This window comes from Stylophora pistillata, chromosome 12 (genome assembly GCF_964205215.1).
Source record: "Stylophora pistillata chromosome 12, jaStyPist1.2, whole genome shotgun sequence".
In the NCBI taxonomy this organism is placed as follows: domain Eukaryota; kingdom Metazoa; phylum Cnidaria; class Anthozoa; order Scleractinia; family Pocilloporidae; genus Stylophora; species Stylophora pistillata.
In genome coordinates, this window is record NC_142530.1 from 19,106,201 (window position 1) to 19,124,050 (window position 17,850).

Below are 17,850 nucleotides of genomic sequence, written 5' to 3' on the forward strand. Positions count from 1 at the left end.
CAGTTGTATCTTAAAAAAAACTATAAAGAAGGTTGAAATGTTTATGAAGAAATGTATCATGAGATAAAAGTATAAAAGGCTCTATATATATAGCTGACAATGCACAGGACATTGATCAAATACTTTTTCAATATCTAGATGTACTTCCTTCAATCACAAGAATATAACTTTGGTTATTAGTGTTCTGCTTCACTTTTGTGGATTCAATCTTACCATACCATCATGTTCAAGAAAACAATATAATAACAAAAGAAAGCATTTAAATACTTTTATAAAACCAATCAATGAACCTACAAGCAGCAACAAAATTGTTGACAAATTGATCTTTTCAACTCCATATTACTTCAGTTTTATCTCTTTTGCCCTTGTTAAGTTCACCTATTCACATTCGTCTCTTCCCCTCCCCCCCCCCAAAAAAAAAGAGATGGTGTATCGTGATTCCATGAACTTTTAGCAAACATTGAATGGGGGAGGGGGTCTGTTAATGATTTAGAGTGCGGTAGAAACAGGACTGTTTTTCTACACATAACTCTTAATTCTTAAACATCATGTGTAAACTAATCTTGACGCTGATTGTAGCTAAGAGAATTTGCAGCGAATAAGAGCCATGATGGAGAATTGTGATGCTTACCCTAAAAGTCCCTACACATTCCCAATAACAGGAAAACATCAAAACAGCAGTTTAAAAAACTAATACCTTCTCACCTGATCCATTTAATGTACTAGTACGTACAACAACAGCAATGCGTCCCTCAGTAGTCACTGTAATCCCTGTTACGGCAACGATCCTATCAATTTGGATTTCTACACTACGCACAAACTCACCATCTTCGCTGTGTATCTCAACCTGCAGGAGTTCTTTCCCTTTTCTGACAGAAGCGCTGACGACATGCTCACCTGTTCGGTGAAATGCAATCCTTGTGTTGAAACAGTCATTTCTTTGCAGTTTAAATTTGTTAAGATGGTCACCGTGTTCAGTGAACATGTGAACACAGGAATCAGCCCTGCAGTCCAATACCATAACACGGCCATCAGTAGTGATAGTAACATCCCGCGCATCCTTCAATATTCCTTTGCCAAAACTGCGAACAAACTCTCCATTAGTGTCATACTCCTCCACCTCATACCCCTCCACCCCCATTCGTACTGTCAGTACTTTTCCCGTGTCACTCACTGACAGTCCTGTGTACAGGCCCCAGTCATCTCTCCTCAGACGAAACCTGTGATACCGGACACCGGTTTTCGTAAGTTTATAAATCCACCAAGATCCATAAGAGCCCGGCGTCCGCATCAGTTTGGTCAGTACAAAGATGTTGTCGTTCGTGGCTGTGGCTACATCGTTAATATATAACTTTGTATTTACATCATCGTTAGGGAGACAGAAATGTTTAACAAACTTGCCGCTGCTGTCAAACACCTTCACACAACCATTGTAATCTTCGCCGACAATGAATTCTCCGCCGGAGTTTGTAGCGATGCCCTTCAAACTCTTCAGCATGTGCTCCTCTTCGCCCTCCTGACCAAAAGACCATGGTGTAACCCAACAATGCTCCATACTTTGTTTAAGTAGTACTTTACATACTCTTGCGTCATACAATGGATTGATTTTGTTTTCTCCAGCATCAATAGGAGGCCAGATCAAAAAGTTTGCGTCTTTACCAATCGTTCGCGTGACATCGTAGATGACACGATTCACGTGACAGACACTGGAGATAATTTCCCTTCTTTCCTCTTGACTGAAAAAACCTCTTACTGCCTGGATGCCTTTCTTGAGCTGAACATCAAAGCTATTTTGTACTGCAGGCAGACAGTTTAATTCCTTTACACACACTCTGCATGGCGACACGGCGACACCAGGATTGTCTACTGTCTCTAATATGGTCGCCATAATTCGATACTTCATGGCCAGAATGCGGTCAGATATTTTCAGGCCTTCGTTTTTAAAAGCTTCAGTAGCTTTTCTTCGAGCATCTTCAAATCTTTTCTTTGCAGCGGAGAGCTTTGTCGTAGCTGATTCATCCAGGCCAGTAAGCTCCAACCTTCTAATTCCTGCAATAAGAGAAAATGCTTCATCACAGGCCGCCCCTGCTGTTGCCGTACCACACTCGTTTCTAGGCTTTGCTATCTCAAACACTTCAAACAACAACGCCATTCCTTCCTCGAAAAAGCTGATACTTGTTTCTAAATCTTTCCTTGATAAAGCGTCCAACTTTGACTTGATTTCGTCGATTTCACGGACGATCAAGGAGTGGAATTTCTGGTCTATTACATCGCCATCTTTGAGTTTTTCCGCGAGCTCATCTCTGCTTTTTGTTACGAGTAAGCCAATAGTGGCTTTAAACACAGCAGTTACAATCAAAGACATAACTTGAATCCTTTTTTCTTAGGTGACACTACTTTACACAGTGCAATAGAGTTTGAACAAAATAAACGTGCAGTTTTCTAAAATTCCGCTTATCAATTTGAATCAAAGTTCCAGTTCAGTAGTTTCAGTGCTTTGTAAAAGCTCAAGACAACAGGCGATCTATTAATTTTAACCAACCGTATCGTCCTCAGGGGAAAAAATAATAACGATCCCAGTGGTAAGAATTTCAAAAATTTGCAGTTAAAGTTTGTCTTAAAGAGTAACGAGGTTGGAAGTCGTTTCAACTCGTTCATTACTGGTTCTTTTACAGCGGCGTAATAGACCTGGAGAATAATGACTGAAAAAACCGACCGGAATGCAGGTATCAATGAAAGAAAAAACACTCCAGGAACCGAATGAGCTGAAGCAAACTCAATATTCATTGTCATCTTACTTCGCCTCAGGCTCAAAACGCTTTTTATGTAATCGGCTTCAATTGCTGAAACGAGACATAAGTACCAGCGAAAAAAGTTCTCAAACCAATGTGAGTCTCAGACGGTTTACTTTTTATGGCATACTGATTAATTAGATTCGACTGGAATAATATCAACATCTTTCGTGTTTAATAAACCCCATTTCAAAACATTTCCATTACTGACTCAATATAAGAAGACTGTTGACCCTTAAGAAATCACGTCAATGATAATTAGTGTTTTTGTCGACGGAAACAGATGTATTTTTTTTACAGCTGAGGTCAGTTGACATTTCTAGATTTCAGTCGAAAACTATGGCATTCCTTTCTGCAACTAGGTTACGATAAAACGACATCTTTTCCGAATTATATGTCCGCAAATGTTCCAGAATATCTTTCAAGATCTTGATTCATCTCCATAAAATATAAACATCAAAGTTTGCTTAAAGGTAATGAAGCAGTTCAGAAATAGCTCGTCATTGTTTCACTCCGCTTTTTGTTGTGTCCCTGAAGGAAGCCGCTAGATTGTTTGTTTGTCATCCCACAACGTAATGAGTGTAGTCTTACTATTTAAATAACAGTGCTATTTTTTCTTCACGAGCAGCAAGTTGATTTAAATCGACCCTTTCTTGTCCTGAGGTTTAACCGCTAACCATTAATGCCATTTCGGCAGGAACACTCCGAGGAATTGGAAAGTTCAGTTTCTTTTTGAACATCAAGATCAAAATCTTATAATTAAACTCTATATTCTAGTTTATGGCTGGAAAAGATTCTTTTTTTCTAGTTGGGTATCTACTCAAGACCGTCGAGGTCGTAGTTTTTTTCTCGTTAGGGAAAGTGCAATTAAATGCTGTCACATTCAATTACCAAACTTCCTTCAAGTGTATCATTCTTTGTGGGGAGTGTAACGTTATTTCCTATTAATAAATAAAGGCTGATAGTTTCTAAAGAAACTGTTTGGGGCTGCGTGGGTGGGGGTAACGAAATAATTTGAATATATCAACAAAGTTGAAATGGTAAATTGGCCACCGTTATGATCATAAAAGCTGACGTTTCGAGCGTCAGCCCTTCGTTGAACTTCATATTTTCATCATATCTGATTTATCATCACGGGTTTATTACGAATCAACTTAATTAACGGCCTGCTCCCAGTTGGCTGGTTAGCTCAATTGGTAGAGCGCTGCACTAGTATCGCAGAGGTCAGTGGTTCGAATCCCGTACAGGCCTGATTTTTTTCAGGTCTGATTTTCGCTATTGCATAAATAGCGCTCTCCAATGCGAGGATCGTGCATCATACGTATCTATAACCGCAGTTCAAAATATATGAACTTCATATATTCATCATAACTGGAAATCATGTTTCCGAAGACCTTATTTTCAAAATCTTGGACCCCTCAGAAGGGGAACAATTCGATCTCCAAACCCCCCTTGACTAAATCCTGGATCCGCCCTAGTTACATTGTTACCTCCGCCGACACAGCACCACAGTTTCTTTAGAAACTTATACCCCATGCAAATAGAGGTTGGTTGGTGTTTGTCTGACTCTGAAAATGGCTTGGAATACACCAGACGCGTTATTCCAAGCACCAAGCTAATGTGATCCAAAAAAAAATCATTGTTTATTAAGCCTGCACTCTCACGTCGATTTAACATATTTATTCAGCTAAAAGCCGAGCGGTTTGTACATAAATTAAAGCTAGAGTTAAGTGAAATTTGAGCCAAAGAGAGGGGGTTCAGCTTATAGTCAAGAGTTTTCGAAAAAAAAAGATTTAGTGCATTTGAACAACACCAAATGGACATGTTTTCATTTAGAAGCCGAGCTAAGTCGAGAGCGCGAATGGACAGGAGTCCAAACCGCTTGGGGGTCTCATTCTTGTTCAAATCCTCGACAATTGCAAGGAGTAGCCCTGTCGCTGTCTTGTCTTGTTGATATATAGGAACAAGCAATTAAAACTATACGATGCTCTGGGTAGATTTCGCAAACCGGAACAACTAGTTGTACCTTTCGTTACACAAAACTACTGCATCACGTTTAAGTGTTCACTCAATCTTGGTGATATTTTGATTGGTTAAGGTGTCCTCTTCATGGAAATTAAAGGCGGGCTTTCGGACCCAGAAAATGTTTCCTTTTCCCTTGAATAAAGGTGGCAAAAATTTGCGAATTACGTTGAATGAAGGTGTAACTATAACTGAACTGTACAACCGCTTGGCAGTGGAAGGTCTGCGTACAAGATTAGGTTTCTCCTATACAGAGGTGTCGTTTCGATAGACTAACAAATAGAAACGTTTTATTAGCATTTCTCCGGGACCAAACTTGTTTTGACTGAATAAAGGTGTTCCCAAATCAATGGTGTTCTTTCCACAGCAGAATGGTGAATGAAAATGCAAATGTTTCTGAAGAATGAAAACCAACTCTCTTGAGCCCTTTAAAAATGTCTTTATATTTAGCGTTCATCCAATTTTGCTTGAGGAGGATGGAACGTTCTTTTATTCAACACAGAGGTATCCATCTACTAACTTTACATAAATTGAACATTTTTCTAAAACAGAACTTGTGCCCCCCACCCCTCCCATTCCCTTTTCGGATAGGCGTCCCAAAGAAGGAGTCCCAAAGGTATTGCAGTTTGAACATTTTGAGTTCTTTCGTGAATAGCCTTTATTCAGCATGCATTAGAATTTATTGAAAAACATATTTCACCTTGTCTTTACGGCTAAGTCGTTCTTAGTAAGAACGGATCTTCTTACTGTAGCCTTCACGATCAAGGACCGGTAGAAGGATTCAGTTGCAGGGCAACACTTGTCGGTAATCTTATCCGTTCTGTTACTTATTGGTTAAAAAAATATCCTATTCACTATTCAACCACGTATTCATTTTTTCATTGTTTGTCACAAAGCTGTTCATATCATTTATAACACTACCTAACATGGTCTACAAAATCTATCTCTTACTTTTAATCTTAAAAAAAAAATTGCCTAGCTTCATCGTGAAATAACATGAATCAAGTCTTTTCAGAAAGGTTATACACATGTAAAAAAAAAACTGCCAGAAACAAAATAAAAACAAATCACAGTTTCATAGGTACTCTTTTTTTCTACCTATTTCCTGATAAATATCCTCGTTCATTTATATTTACAAATCCCGCATGTTGAAGTCAGCGTATCTTTTACACAATGAGCGACATTAGAGAAGGGGGGAGGGGAAACAAACCAGTCAAACGTCAGCGCATGTGCGAACGCTGTCATAGCAAGGCGCAACTCTTGGCGCATGTTTTCGGGCTGCTATAACCAGGTTGCCCCTAGAGAGCTAACCAAAAACACTCGCCAGTAAGTCGAGGTGTTTTACATGTGTATAACCTTTCTTTTTCAATACTGAAAACAAACAAAATGGCACATGAACAGAAGCAGTTTATCTGTCGTTCTTATCAAAAGCTTACGAAAGTAACACATTTTGGTAAGTACTTGGTGTGATCCTTAATGTATGTTAATGTGTGCAAATGACCCTGTATTCCCACATGTTCTTATATATTGATGCATGTATGAAGGATTTGACCTAGTACCTACCCACATTTTACACCGTGCTGCTGGCCAATTGAACGTACGCGCTCATGAAACTCCAGATAAGTAATCAGTGATTTGAGGCTAGTGTTTAAAATATCTTATAAACATAAAAGTTGACGATCGTTTAATTCCAGAAATTTACTGCAGTAAATCTTGAAAAAATAGTTAACTTTCTATTGAATGGAATATCAAAACACCATTTCCATACCTTGATGAAATCCATGAAGGTCAACCCAAGCGCAAAATAAACTTAATATAATAAATCACAAGGCCATCATCATTATCATTTTGTCAGGCCCTTTCCATTCGCATTCTTATTAAACTTGAAAACGAACTCTCCTTTCTCCTAAATAGGAAAAAAAAGAGTTCTACTGTTGCACATTTGAACTCTTTCCTCTCATCCACAACAAATTGCATCCGACAGGGTAATGGGCTCCTGCATACGAGGAGTCGTCATATATGACGTACCTACTACACAACGTCATCCGTCCAAAGTGAGAGATGGGGGGGAGAGATCTCTTCTTCAAGGGGGGGGGGGCGTTTGAGTTAAGTAGGTACACCATAAAAACCATCCCATGGAGACTGTTGATAGGTCGGTAGCCCATATTATATTGGTGATTGTTTTTACCGGATAAATGGTCGGAAAGCCAAATTGCAGACGATGGGCAACCCGGATCGATGAAGTCTCCTTTACAGCCGTTATTTGGTCTCGTCACGCAAAGTGCAATCTTCCCCACCAACAGGTACTCGGCCGGAAATTATAATGTCCGATAAAATACATATATCATATTAAACTTTTTTTTCGTGTAGTACCGCTGAGTATTTTTACAATTTGTGCAATATTTTTATGCTTAACAACCCCCCGCGTGCATCCATCACTCGATGGGTGCACGCTGCACGCTGCACGCTGCACGCTGCACGCTGCACGCTGCACGCTGCACGCTGCACGCTGCACGCGTGTGGTGTAATCTATCGGCAACATACTTCTCCTGAACAATTTCAAGCGTATTTCGATATGACAATAGAAAGACTAAGCTCTACTAATAAACCGATGTATGTCATGGGCGACTTCAACATTGATCTCCTCAAATCTGAAACCTGTGATTTTTCTCATAACTTTCTGCTGTCCCTGCAAAGTTACTCCTTTTTTCCAGTAATTGACAAGCCTACAAGAGTCCATAATAATTCTGCCACACTTCTTGACAGAATTGGCTTTAAACTCTCCAGCGGCAACATTGTCTCAGATATAAGTGATCACTACTCTCAATTTTGCATCATCCATTCTCCATCTTTAAAATCTCGCTATCAGGGAACTAAAATCCGTAACTATTCGAGATTCTCGGAAGAAAACTTTATTAGTGATATTTCTCAAACTGACTGGACCGGTTTTATCTCTAATGGCTCTATTGACAAACGCTTTTCTTCGTTCTACAAAAAACTGAATAAACTTGTTAATAGACATGCTCCTCTCAAAATTGTATCAAAACGCAAGGCCAAGCAAGTATCTAAACCGTGGATAACTAGAGGTTTACGTAGATCAATAAAAATAAAGAACGATCTCTTTTACTCTGGTGATATGGCTACATAAAAGCTGTACAGGAACACAATTTTAAGCCTTACTCGCCAGAGTAAAAGACTTTACTATCAATCCTATTTTAGTAGAAACCTAAATAATATGAAAAAGAACTTGGAAGGGGATTAACACTTTAATTCATAAGCACAAAAAGACTAAGCTCGTATCGTTGCTCCAGCTTCCAGACAACCGGGTTACAGCACAAAACCAATCAGAAATAGCTAATGCATTGAATTATCATTTCGCATCTGTCGGACCTAAACTTGCAAATAGCATACCATTATCCACCAGGGACTTTAAGGATTACCTCAGGAATTCAAATTACACCATAGTCTTTCTTCTTTGACGGTGTCACTTCTACTGAAATTGAAATGGAATTTTGAGTACTCCATCAAAAAAAGCCTACGGACTTTATTCATGTCCAGTTCGTCTTTTGAAGTCTGCACGTCAAGCTATATCTCATACCCTAGCTGAACTAATGAACATGTCCATTTCAACTAGTATCTATCCCCACAAATTAAAGCACGCTATAGTAATTCCAATCTATAAAGCGGATGATGAAACTGACCCAAACAATTATCGCCCAATATCGTTACTGTCCGTGTTTAATAGAATATTCGAAAAACTAATGTACAAACGCCTAAAATCTCTTATAAATAAGAATGATATATTTTTTTAAATCGCAATATGGATTTAGAGAGAACTGCTCTACTCAACATGCAATTCTGGATATTCTAAATACAATTCAAAACAACATTGATAAAAAATTATGTTCCTGTGGCATTTTCATTGACTTGAAAAAGGCCTTCGACACGGTTGATCATTCGATTATGTTGCATAAATTACACCATTATGGAATTAGAGGATTGATTAATGACTGGTTCTCGTCATACTTGTCTGTCAGGATGCAATCAACCCAAATCGGTTCCATTGTCTCTAGCAAAGACAGAATAGTGTGTGGAGTCCCTCAAGGTTCTGTACTTGGTCCGCTTCTTTTCTTAATTTATGTCAATGACATGCATCGTTCCTCTAAAAAGTTTGACTTTTACCTATTTGCTGATGATTCCAATTTACTAAATGCAGAAAAAGATCTAAACAAACTTGAAGTTGTCGTGAATGAAGAGTTATTAAAGTTGTGTGAATGCTGAATTCAAATAAATTATCTCTTAACGTATCTAAATCTAATTTCGTTATTTTTCATCCTTATCAACACAAACTATACCGAGAAGTAAACCTTAAAATACTTGATAATAACTCGGAGCAATTGGTATCTCTTGAACGTAATACATATGTTAAATACCTAGGTGTTCTAATTGACGGTAATCTCTCCTGGAAGCACCATATTAACTACATTTCCACGAAAATAAGTAAAGGTATCGGTATTGTTGCAAAGCTAAGACACTTGGTACCGCTCACTACTCTTATAAACATTTACCGCTCGCTCATTGAACCGTTTATTTCCTGTGGTCTCGTTGCTTGGGGCCAAGCCGCGAATACTCACCTAAAGAAAATCGTTATTTTACAAAAGCGGGTTCTTCGTCTAATGTACTTTTCCGATTATACATCTTACAGTGCTCCTCTATTTAGTCGTTCGGGAATTCTACCGATAAAAATGCTTTACTTCAAATTGGTTGCCTCTCTGTTACATGACATCAAAAATCGCTGTGCTCCTCCCAATATTTCTGAACTTTTTACTCACTCTGAACAGGTTCATTCCTACCCTACTCGTTTCTCAGTTGCCGGAAGCTTTTATATAAAACAGGCGAGAACAATTCATCAGTTGTTTTCTAGAGTTGGTGCGAGAATATGGAATGGCATCCCCCCTGAAATTCGTAAGCTGAGGAAAGCAACTTTTAAACGTGAGCTAACTCACTTGCTTTTGAAAATTCTTGAAATTGAGGAGATGAATGTTGACTTGCGCTACCTTGACCTTTCTAGCTTATATTTGTATTTCATTTGATTAGCTTTCTCTTTGACCTGTTAAAAACTCCCTTGTGTGACTGGCCCAGTTAAAACCTTTAACATGATTATCACAACTATTATTTATAATTGAATTTTATTTGCTCATTTATCTATTTATTTCATTGTTGCGTGTGTGTGTTTGCGTGTGTGTGTGTGTGAGTGTGTCTGTGTGTGTGCCTGTGTGAGAGCCTATACAGTGTCTGTTTAGGTAGCCCGCCCAAAATAGCTTTGCTAACTGCGGGCTACAAAAGCCTTTATTTCTTTAGTTTAAAAAAAAAATAAAGTCAATTTGAGTTTTTTTTTTTGAGTTTTTTTGCACGCTAACCATTTCTTAACTGAACTGTGAAGACTAAAATTGATGAGGATCAATAAAAAAATGAAAACTTCAGTTTAAAACCGGGGCATAGAAATCCAAGTACTAGATACTAACCAATAACAAAAGAAAAGTGACGTAGAAAAGAAGGTACAATCCAACTAGAATATACGTTACGCGGTATTTCAGACTGAAAAACAACAGAGAAAATGACAGCAGAGAAGCATCAGAGCGACAAGCAAAGATCTGGAACAAATAGCACATTTAGAATCAACGAAACCCATCCGATTGTCCAGCAAGAACAGGGCTCCAAGCTTACAAATTTCAAAGTTGGCCTGCTATTTGATATAATTTTTCGAGAATTTTCAAAACAGTGTAGGATAAAAAAGGCTATTTTGGGCAAATAATTCGCAATAAGCGGACTTCTCTTAAGTTTACTTGGAAGTTAATATTACGCAAGTCGTAAATGAGATTGGTATTAATATCATAGAGAAGGGTCAAATCAAAACTCACCACATACTCTGAGACAAAAAAACGATATTGATCCCTATAACTACAACGGATAAAAACCACGCTACACCTTGCATCACCCCAGGGATGAAAACAACGGAATAACAATTAAGTGGAAGTTAATTAAGAACTAGAAGAGCCAAAAAGAAATACAGTCCAAATGGTATCCAATGATAAAAGTCGCTAAATGTCTTATTCTATGCTCTCAGTTCGTTTGTTTGTGACGAACGAGAGAAAAAGTGACGCATTTTCGTGCGCTTTTTTCCTAATTACCTCCACAAACCAAGAACCTGCAAAGCTTAATTTAAAAAAAGGATTGGCTATAATTGTTCTCATTTAAAACGCTGGTACAAGTTAGTCAGCATTGACCCAATTCCTCCAAAATTTAAAATACCACCATCTCGTCAAAAACAACACGGACGTTGGAGGGTAACCACACTAAGGCCGAATTAGCTGCCACATATCTTCCCTTCAATTACTTACGAGAACTCAGAGTTTCATCAAAGTAACACCCTCCGGATGATAGGCTTGTCTCACCACCTCGTGCTGGATAGTGTACTGAGAACAATTTTTGCGCCCCACGTGACACTTACAAGTAAATTTTCCACAGCATTTATTAACGAATTGCCCTCAAGGCCGCGCTCTAGATTAGACCCTACGAGATCATTTACACTGTGGAAATGGTACAGCATGGTATTCACCAACGCACAGAAACAATACAACTTTGAGACAGCTTAGCATACCTTCCATTCTTTAACGTTCCCATAATGGCTTTATATCCCGTAAAATGCAACACAGGAATCAGAGCAAAAGGGAGCTGGCCAGATAACAAAAAGTCCTCAGCTTAACAAAATTCACGAGCGTCATTCGATAGTTGGAAACATTTTTGACTCCCATCGGTGCTTCTACTCACTGATTAAAAGCTTCCTGTTCTGCGATTTACTCATCAGAAACCTAGATGCTGAATCACTTTCTTTTTTCTCCAAACCAAACAAAATTTGCTACCGGAACCACGTCGCAGTTCAACCATTTCATCCCTAAGATCTCAAAAGAAGTTCTCTTTATTATCTGCCTCGCAATTCTTATGATATTATTTCGGAAAATTTGATATTGGATCAACTAATAAATCCCTATTGATATTTGTCTTTATTCTCATCACTAGTCTGCATCATACTGTACTGATAATGTAAGGAGAAGTTCTCTCTTAGTCACTCAGTGGCAGTTCAAGGGTTAAACATGGTTTTTCGGACCCTTGTGTTTTCAATTGTAGTGAAGTTCTCTTCCATCCGTAAGCATCCTTGACGTAGGTTTTCTACTCTGAAAAAGCAACAATTTAAAGGTTTCCTTCATGGTAATATTGATTATATCGCAAATGCGGCTCGAAACTATCTCAGCCACAACTTACCTGCAAACTCTGTAGCACATTAAGGAAATCATTCATTCCAGTCAGATCCTGGACTCCTTCCTTAAAAGCCACAATAAGGGTTGGAGCAATTGCGATCGATCTGGTAAATAGCACTCGCTTCCATCTTTCCCAAGAGATCTTCAAGAATCCCTGCAGTGCATAAATCAAATCGAAAGATTTTCTCTTCTCAAAGAATTATCAACAATCGTTGACATGCGGGCAAGCACAAGTTATTCCAAGTTTAATGTGGTAAAAATCGCTTCCTACCTCCATAGCAAACTGGAAAAAAAAATGATGCCATTAGCTTTCAGCAAAAGAAGGCGAGAGCAAATTCAACGAAAGAGCCCTTAAGATGAGTTCCAATTGAAGGTCCAAAGTCATTGAAGGAATCGTTTGGTTTTTCTTGACTTCGCCATGTGATTGGTTGAAAAAACTGACGCCAACCCCACAACCAAACAGATTAAAAAATAACACCTACTGCAACAGGGTCATTCGCCTTTTCCCGCGCTTAAAAGCAGTTTATTCGTTTAAACTTTCTTTGTGATAATTGATTGGCTCCTTGAGAAATTTTCTTCCCTGTGATTGTCAAAAGCGCAGTTATCCTAAATATGATCTATTTTTGGACCAAAAGGACGATATTTTTCGAGGATTGACCACATTGACGGTAACCTTTCTGAGTGCTTACTCTAATGCTCAAGAAACACGATGGACACTTTCACCTTTCCTTTGTGCACCATGCTAAGCATAAAGCTCCAAAAACAAACAGACAAACTAAGAAAACGCAAACGTGTTTTATTCTTTTATGAATCAAACGCTCGCACTCATAGTGCCTCCCGGTTAGCTCAGTTGGTTAGAGCGCCGGATTGTGTTGTGCGGGACTTCGCGGGTTCGTGCTCCGGCCGGACCGATACTCATGGTCTTAAAATAAGTGTGGAGAATTTGCTTCCTTTCTATAATCAAGTTATGGGTAGATATTCAAGTCTTCTCGGATAAGGACGAATAAACCGTAGGCCCCGTCTCCTGCAGGGTTAGGGGTAGGAGACGTTAATTTCTCACGCACGAGATTACTGTGTTGTGGATGTCCTCCCCAGGGGTGGGATGGGTGGGAATTGGCCCTGAAAAGCCCCTATGGGGAGTGGTCAACTAACGTATGTATGTATAGTAGAACTTTGACCAGCTACAAGAATTCCAATGCCCCAAATATGCAACGCTGCTTTTCCAAACATGCATCCCAGAAAGACGCCCTGAAAAGATACACGGACAGGATTTTTAAAACGATCGCCGCTACACTGCAATAATTAACGACTTTTCACCGAGCGAAGTGTGGGTGGCTCGTAGTGAAGTATTCAACCATCCGCAATGCGTCGAAATAGATAAGTACCGCTAGCCATCTATACTGAGGTGAATATTTGTTTTAGAAAATTTTAAATCATTGAGATAACATAGCACAAAAAGATGATTTTAACTCACTTATTCCTGAAACGATTGCAATATTTTCTGGCGCATTCTCCACCTACGTTGCTCGGGGTGAATAACAAAGAATAGTCGGAGTTCAAGCGGCCAAACAGAGTGCGCCTTCAACGCTATCCACAGTTTTGGTATATACTAAATAATCGCTACAATTAACTGCCTCAACTAATGTCTTACTTATTAGTACACCACTAGTTCTTACCCCTTTGAAAAGGTCTCCGTCGATGGCTATAGTTGATAAACATAGAGAAATGAGAGTTCGATATTTTCTGATTTTTATAGATTGAATTTGACAGATCAATCAAGAAACACTTTCACCAAAAATTTACCTAGTGTTTGTATTTGAAAAATTAACAAAAGCTTGGCTTTTCAGTTTGGCTTATGCTGTGTTTAAGGCATTTATGATACTGAAAAGAAAGAGATTGTCAGAGTTTTCATTAAGAAATGTAGTAACACGAGAATATTGAAAGTAAAAGGGAAGGTACTCACAATAATATCAAGCAGCTAAGTGATGAAAATAAAGAAAAGTGTCTGTTAGGGAGGGGGGGTTGTTAGTTGATCAAATACCAAATTCTCCAAACTAACACCATAAGAGTTGCAATACAGACAGTATGGAGAATTATCACTGAGATCTTGGGAATGAAAGGGATACGCGTTTGCTAATTATTTTAAGTGTAATTCGTACTTATTTCTTGTTTTACGTTTTCATAACTTCTTTGTTCGTACTTTTTTAAGTTTACATAGACAGGTAAAAACGAGCGATAAGTAAGTTTGTTAGCGTTTTTCCTCGTCAGTTACACCTTTTTTGCACGTTTCTCATACCGCACGTTATTTTGCGCTTCTTTTGAAATAAGCCAGTTTCTTTTTATGCATGAACGCTTTTTTAAGTCAGTTTATCCACAGTCGTGCTCGGCACAGTTCTCTGTTTTAGAAATATTCCACTCATTCGCTATTGCAGTTGTCACTGTAGATATTTTTTTCATTTCCCTTTGTTTGTACTCTTTTTTCTGTTTGTAATTTGTTTATCTTGGTTAACTCAGCTTTTGTTCATAGCTTTAGTTTCAACCTACTGCTGCTGCCGAGTAACAATAGAAAAATTTCTCAGTTAGACGAAGAGTGACCAGCATCTAATTTCCCCTTACAATACCATTCCAAAATGAAACACTAAGGTCACGAGAATAAAGGAAATGATCAACAACTAAAGAAGCTCTTGATTGTTAAACAAGCTCTCCTTGTCAGCAACTTAGTAATGTATAGAGAACAGTATGGAGAATATGAGTACTGATACTGGGGTGTGTGGGGTTGACATGTGAATGTTGACCTGTGAATGTGTTAAAAAAATCTGACTTACCACTTCTCCAGATGTCCTTTTATAAAATGCCTACAAATGAAAAAAAGAAAAAATGAGAATGAGACCTTCGATCCACAAGATGCCCCGCCTCTTTCCCTTTCTTCTAGTGTTTTCCTTTTCTTTTGCTTGTGCAATTGCCTAAATTTTCTGAGCCGTTCTTGCGCAATTCCGTAGGGACGTAAAACGAGGATTACTTGGTACTGTTTTCATCAATTTCTGAAACATCCACTGGTAAAAACAAATAGCCTTACTCTAACAAATACTGCGACCACGACTATGTTGATGATTAATGACACGAACAGCGCAATGGCTGGAAGGAAAAAAGAAAAGAGGAGAAGGTTACATATGATGACAAGGTATATTACAGTAAACAAGCAACTCCCACGGCTCCCACAGACATAGTCGGACTGAAACAGTGTCGAAATTAATCCAGGACTGGAATTGTTTTGATTGTGAGCTTGTACATGTATACAGCCTCAAAAACCAAAACCAAGGCAATTTGATTGATTGAGAGGTTTTTTAGTCCTGCGGTGATCTCGTTGGTGTGGAACACTTCTATCACCTTAGAAACTTATCATAGGCAAAACTAAAGACCTTTTCGAAAAAGCAAACCCAGTGCAAAGGCTAAGATCATAATCAACGAAAGAGAACTAGTGTTAAAACTGTTAAAAGCGCGGGAAAACGCGGCTGCAAAAGTCACGATTGTTTTCAATCTTGCGTGTGATTGGTTGATATGACAGCTGTTACTAAGGATACTGACATGGTATTCATCTTTTGTGCACGCCTCGATACGATTCTCAGACAATGCCGTAAGAAGTATTCCATCACTAAAAAAATGAAATGATGGTGGAATATTTATGTCCCTTATTCCGTGGTTGATAATATAAATCAATAATATAAACCATCGAATTAGGTGAATTTATTACCTGATTCAATGAAATAATACATATCTGCTTTTTTCACTGCTTTGGGATTTTTCCTGTCTACTTCTCGAGACTACAACAAAGAGAAAGAGGAAAAAAACGTTAACGATGAACAATATTTCAAGAGTTGTCACCAGACAAAGGTCATAGGTTCAAGTCCTGTACATGCCTGAATTTTTTTCAGGTCATATTTCCATTCCTACATAAGTAGGATTCATTACTGCGAGGATTAATTGACTTTCATTGACTAAGTTGATGGGGTAAATTGGGCACCGTACATAGTTTCTTCGCTCTAACAGACGGCTAACTTTCAAAAGAGCATTAGCCCACGCCACCCATCATGAAGAGTTTAGAAACTATTTACGATGGCCAATTCACATTATCAACTCAGTTGAGAACTGAAAATCAAATCGTCTTGTAATACACTCCACCGTCACGACATCACTGTTACCTGTGTCTTTAGAGATTGGTTGCAAACCACCTATAGCTCGTCATTGTTTCACTCAGCCTTTTGTTATATCAAGCAAGCCGCTATATTGTTTGTCGTGTCATCCCCGCACAGCACAATGAGTTAAGGCTTATTTTTAAAAAAACACTGCTATTTTTCCTCACGAGCAGCAAGTTGTTCAAAACGTCCATATCATGGACCATCTCTTCTACTGAGTTTTAACCGCTTATCCTATTTCGGCAGGAACACTCGGTCGGAAAAGTGACGTCAGCCTTGTAACCTCGCAACGCGAAACCAAGGGTGGTCTTTACGATATTGTGGGTTTGTAAAAGAATAGGCTAAGATCGACGCGATACGAAGCGTGTGACGACTAGAATAAAGATAGGAAAAAACTACGCGAGTGACTAGTGTCGCTATACTGGGATTTCCAACACTAACTGACACCTACGACGGGACTGAGATCGAGATATGGAACTGGAGGCACTAGAGAAGGATTTGGACGCAAAACTCAAGCTTTTGGCGTACAAGCAAGAAAAGGGAAAGGGCATTGTGGACAAGGCAAACGCGACAACTATTGGGAGAAACCGTGACGCGTTGGTGTGTTTAGCAAAAGAAGCGGACGAGATCAAATTAAAGATCGAAGAGAAGAAGATTGCAAAGGGTGAGCAAATGGACGAGGTATGTGCATGGAGCAATGAAATAGACAAAGTTATTGAGGGTGTAGACGCGGAGATCGAATACCTTGGGAAGTGTTTAGGGGAGGTGAAGAAAAAATCGCAAATGGCCGAAAAGGAAAGCGAGAAAGGGACAATCGCGAAGGAGAGAGAGGAGCAACTCGCGTTTGAAAAGGCACAATGGGAAATGAAGCTTCATTACGAAAAAACATTTGAAGAATTAGATAGCAAAAAAGGGAAAGGGTTATCAGGCGATTCCGGAATGCACGCAAAGTTGCCAAAGCTATCAATAACGAAGGTTGATGGGTCCTTCGAACAATGGCTCTCTTTTTGGAACAAATTTTCCGCGGAAAGAGACGCGACAGATCTGTCAGCAGTGAGAAAGTTCGCTTATCTAAAGGAACTCCTTGTTACAAAGGTACGAGCGGACATAGATGGACTCCCGTTCGATCTTGAGGGGTACGAAAGGGCGAAGGCCATCCTAAAATCGGAGTACGGGAAAACGTCAGAAATTGTAAATGCATATGTAAACAACATCATGGGTTTGCCTACCATCACAAGCGCCAGTCGAAAAGAAATTAATGAGTTTTACAAAAAGCTTCTGTTCAATGTACAAAGCTTAGAGACGCTCGGGAAGTTGCGTGAAGTCTCCGGAAATGTAAGGGCATTGTTAGACAAACTGAAAGGAATAAAGGGAGACTTAGTCCGGGGACACGAAGATTGGCGAGACTGGGATTTCGCTAAACTGACTCAGGAAATTAAAAGTTGGGGAGACATAAATCGAGAAGGAGAGGAAAGCGATGGTGCGAGTGTGTCCAAGAGGAAGAACGATCGCAACGACTGGAAT

The 17,850-nt window shown here is 39.0% G+C and overlaps 1 protein-coding gene across 1 annotated transcript; it reads right to left on the bottom strand.

Moving 5' to 3' along the window:
* Window positions 1-254: 254 nt before the first annotated feature.
* On the bottom strand, window positions 255-2,765 carry LOC148719114 (uncharacterized). The gene has a single exon (XM_088741254.1). It carries the CDS (start codon window positions 2,363-2,365, stop codon window positions 683-685), a length of 1,683 nt encoding a protein of 560 aa, XP_088597380.1. The 5' UTR covers window positions 2,366-2,765; the 3' UTR covers window positions 255-682.
* Window positions 2,766-17,850: the final 15,085 nt, after the last annotated feature.